At 55.5% G+C, this 2,267-nt stretch overlaps 1 protein-coding gene across 1 annotated transcript in view; it reads left to right on the forward strand.

Moving 5' to 3' along the window:
* The window catches only part of MCM7 (minichromosome maintenance complex component 7), a gene marked incomplete at its 5' end in the record, with an annotated part of 2,551 nt that extends 613 nt beyond the window's left edge, over nucleotides 1-1,938 (forward strand). The window contains 2 exons of the mRNA XM_027633072.1: nucleotides 581-664; nucleotides 1,712-1,938. Of these exons, the coding sequence (XP_027488873.1) occupies nucleotides 581-664; nucleotides 1,712-1,916 (289 nt within the window). The remainder of the gene's footprint in view (nucleotides 1-580; nucleotides 665-1,711) is intronic.
* Between the last annotated feature and the right edge of the window lie 329 nt (nucleotides 1,939-2,267).

Genomic DNA, 2,267 nt, shown 5'->3' on the forward strand with positions numbered 1-2,267 from the left:
CAGGGACCTCAGGTGAGGGACAGGAGCCTCAGGTGAGGGGTTTGGGAGACATGGGATAACATTTGGGATCCATGGGAGGGGGTTTGGGATCCATGGGATGGGGTTTGGGATCCATGGGATGGGGTCTGGGACCTGCTCTGGCTGCTCCAGGACCGACCCCACAGGGACAGGGACCTCAGGTGAGGGGTGAGAAACATGGGAGGGATTTGGGATCCATGGGAGGGGGTTTGGGATCCCTGGGATGGGGTTTGGGATCCATGGGAGGGGGTTTGGGATCCCTGGGATGGTATTTGGGATCCATGGGATAACGTTTGGGATCCATGGGATGGGTTTGGGATCCATGGGATGGGGTTTGGGATCCATGGGAGGGGTTTGGGATCCATGGGAGGGGTTTGGGATCCATGGGATTGGGGTTTGGGATCCATGGGATAACATTTGGGATCCCTGGGATTGGGGTTTGGGATCTCTGGGATGAGGTTTGGGATCCCCAGGAGAGCTTTGGGTTCCCTGGCAGAAGTTTTTGGGGGGTCTCCTGGATTTCTGGGCCCCCCAAAATTCCCGTTTTCCCCCCATTTTCCAGGCTGGCCCAACACGTGACCTTCGTGCACCAGCACTGCCGGCAACCCCCGAGTGCCTGCCAGCCCCTGGACATGAGGCTCATGAGGTGGGTGAGACCCCAAATCACCCCAAAATCACCCCAAAAACCCCCCAGCGCCTGCCAGCCCCTGGACATGAGGCTCATGAGGTGGGTGAGACCCCAAAACACCCCAAAAACACCCCAAAATCACCCCAAAAACCCCCCAGTGCCTGCCAGCCCCTGGACATGAGGCTCATGAGGTGGGTGACACCCCAAAACACCCCAAAATCACCCCAAAAACCCCCCAGCGCCTGCCAGCCCCTGGACATGAGGCTCATGAGGTGGGTGACACCCCAAAATCACCCCAAAAATAACCTAAAATCACCCCAAAAACACCTGAAAAGCACTCCAAAAACACCCTGAAATCACCCCAAAAATATCTGAAAAATCACCCCAAAACCACCCTAAAATCACCCCAAAAATGGCCTCAAAAACACCCCAGAAACACCCTCAAAATTGCCCCTGAAAAGTGTTTTTGAAGAGATTTTCTGGGTGTTTCTGGGGTGTTTTGAGCAGATTTTTGGGGTGTTTTGAGGACATTTTCTGTATTTTTGGGGGTGTTTTGAGGACATTTTTGGGGTGTTTTTGAGGAGTTTTTCAGGGGTGTTTTGAGGACATTTTCTTTATTTTTGGGATGTTTTGAGCAGATTTTTGGGGTGTTTTTGGGGGTGTTTTGAGGAGTTTTTTGGGGTGTTTTGAGCAGGTTTTTGGGGTGTTTTGAGCAGATTTTTGGGGTGTTTTGAGGAGTTTTTTTGGGTGTTTTGAGGAGTTTTTTTGGGTGTTTTGAGCAGGTTTTTGGGGTGTTTTTGGGGGTGCTTTGAGTAGATTTTTGGGGTGTTTTGAGCAGATTTTTGGGGTGTTTTTGGGGGTGTTTTGAGGAGATTTTTGGGGTGTTTTGAGCAGGTTTTTGGGGTGTTTTGAGGAGTTTTTTGGGGTGTTCTGAGCAGGTTTTTGGGCCGATTTCAGTGATTTTCGTGCCGTTTTTTCCCGGTTGGTTCCGGGCTGTTCCTGGGTGGGTTTTCCCCCCCCGGGGGTATTTTTGGGGTGTCCCTGACCCCCCCCTGACCCCCCCAGACGTTACCTGGCCATGTGCAAGCGCCGGGAGCCGCGGGTGCCCGAGGCCTTGGGCGACTTCATCACGGCCGCCTACGTGGAGATGAGGAGGGAGGCCTGGAGCAGCAGGGACGGCCTCTACACCTCTGCCAGGACCCTGCTGGCCATCCTGCGCCTGGCCACCGCCCTGGTGAGTGCCCCAGTAGGGACCAGTATGGACCAGTGACCCCCCAGTGTCACCCCAGTGTCACCCCAGTGTCCTGGTCCCAGGGTTACCTGGTGGGATGGGGGGTGTTTACACCCCTGCCAGGACCCTGCTGGCCATCCTGCGCCTGGCCACGGCCCTGGTGAGTGCCCCAGTACGGACCAGTACGGACCAGTATGGACCAGTGACCCCCCAGTGTCACCCAAAGTCACCCCCAGAGTCACCCTGGTGTCACCCCATCTCTTGATTGCTGTGCTGGGATTAGGGGTTTACACCCCTGCCAGGACCCTGCTGGGCATCCAGGGCCTGACCACCGCCCTGGTGAGTGCCCCAGTATGCACCAGTATGGACCAGTATGGACCAGTGACCCCC

This window comes from Corapipo altera, unplaced genomic scaffold (genome assembly GCF_003945725.1).
Source record: "Corapipo altera isolate COAL_440 unplaced genomic scaffold, ASM394572v1 55967, whole genome shotgun sequence".
Lineage (NCBI taxonomy): Eukaryota > Metazoa > Chordata > Aves > Passeriformes > Pipridae > Corapipo > Corapipo altera.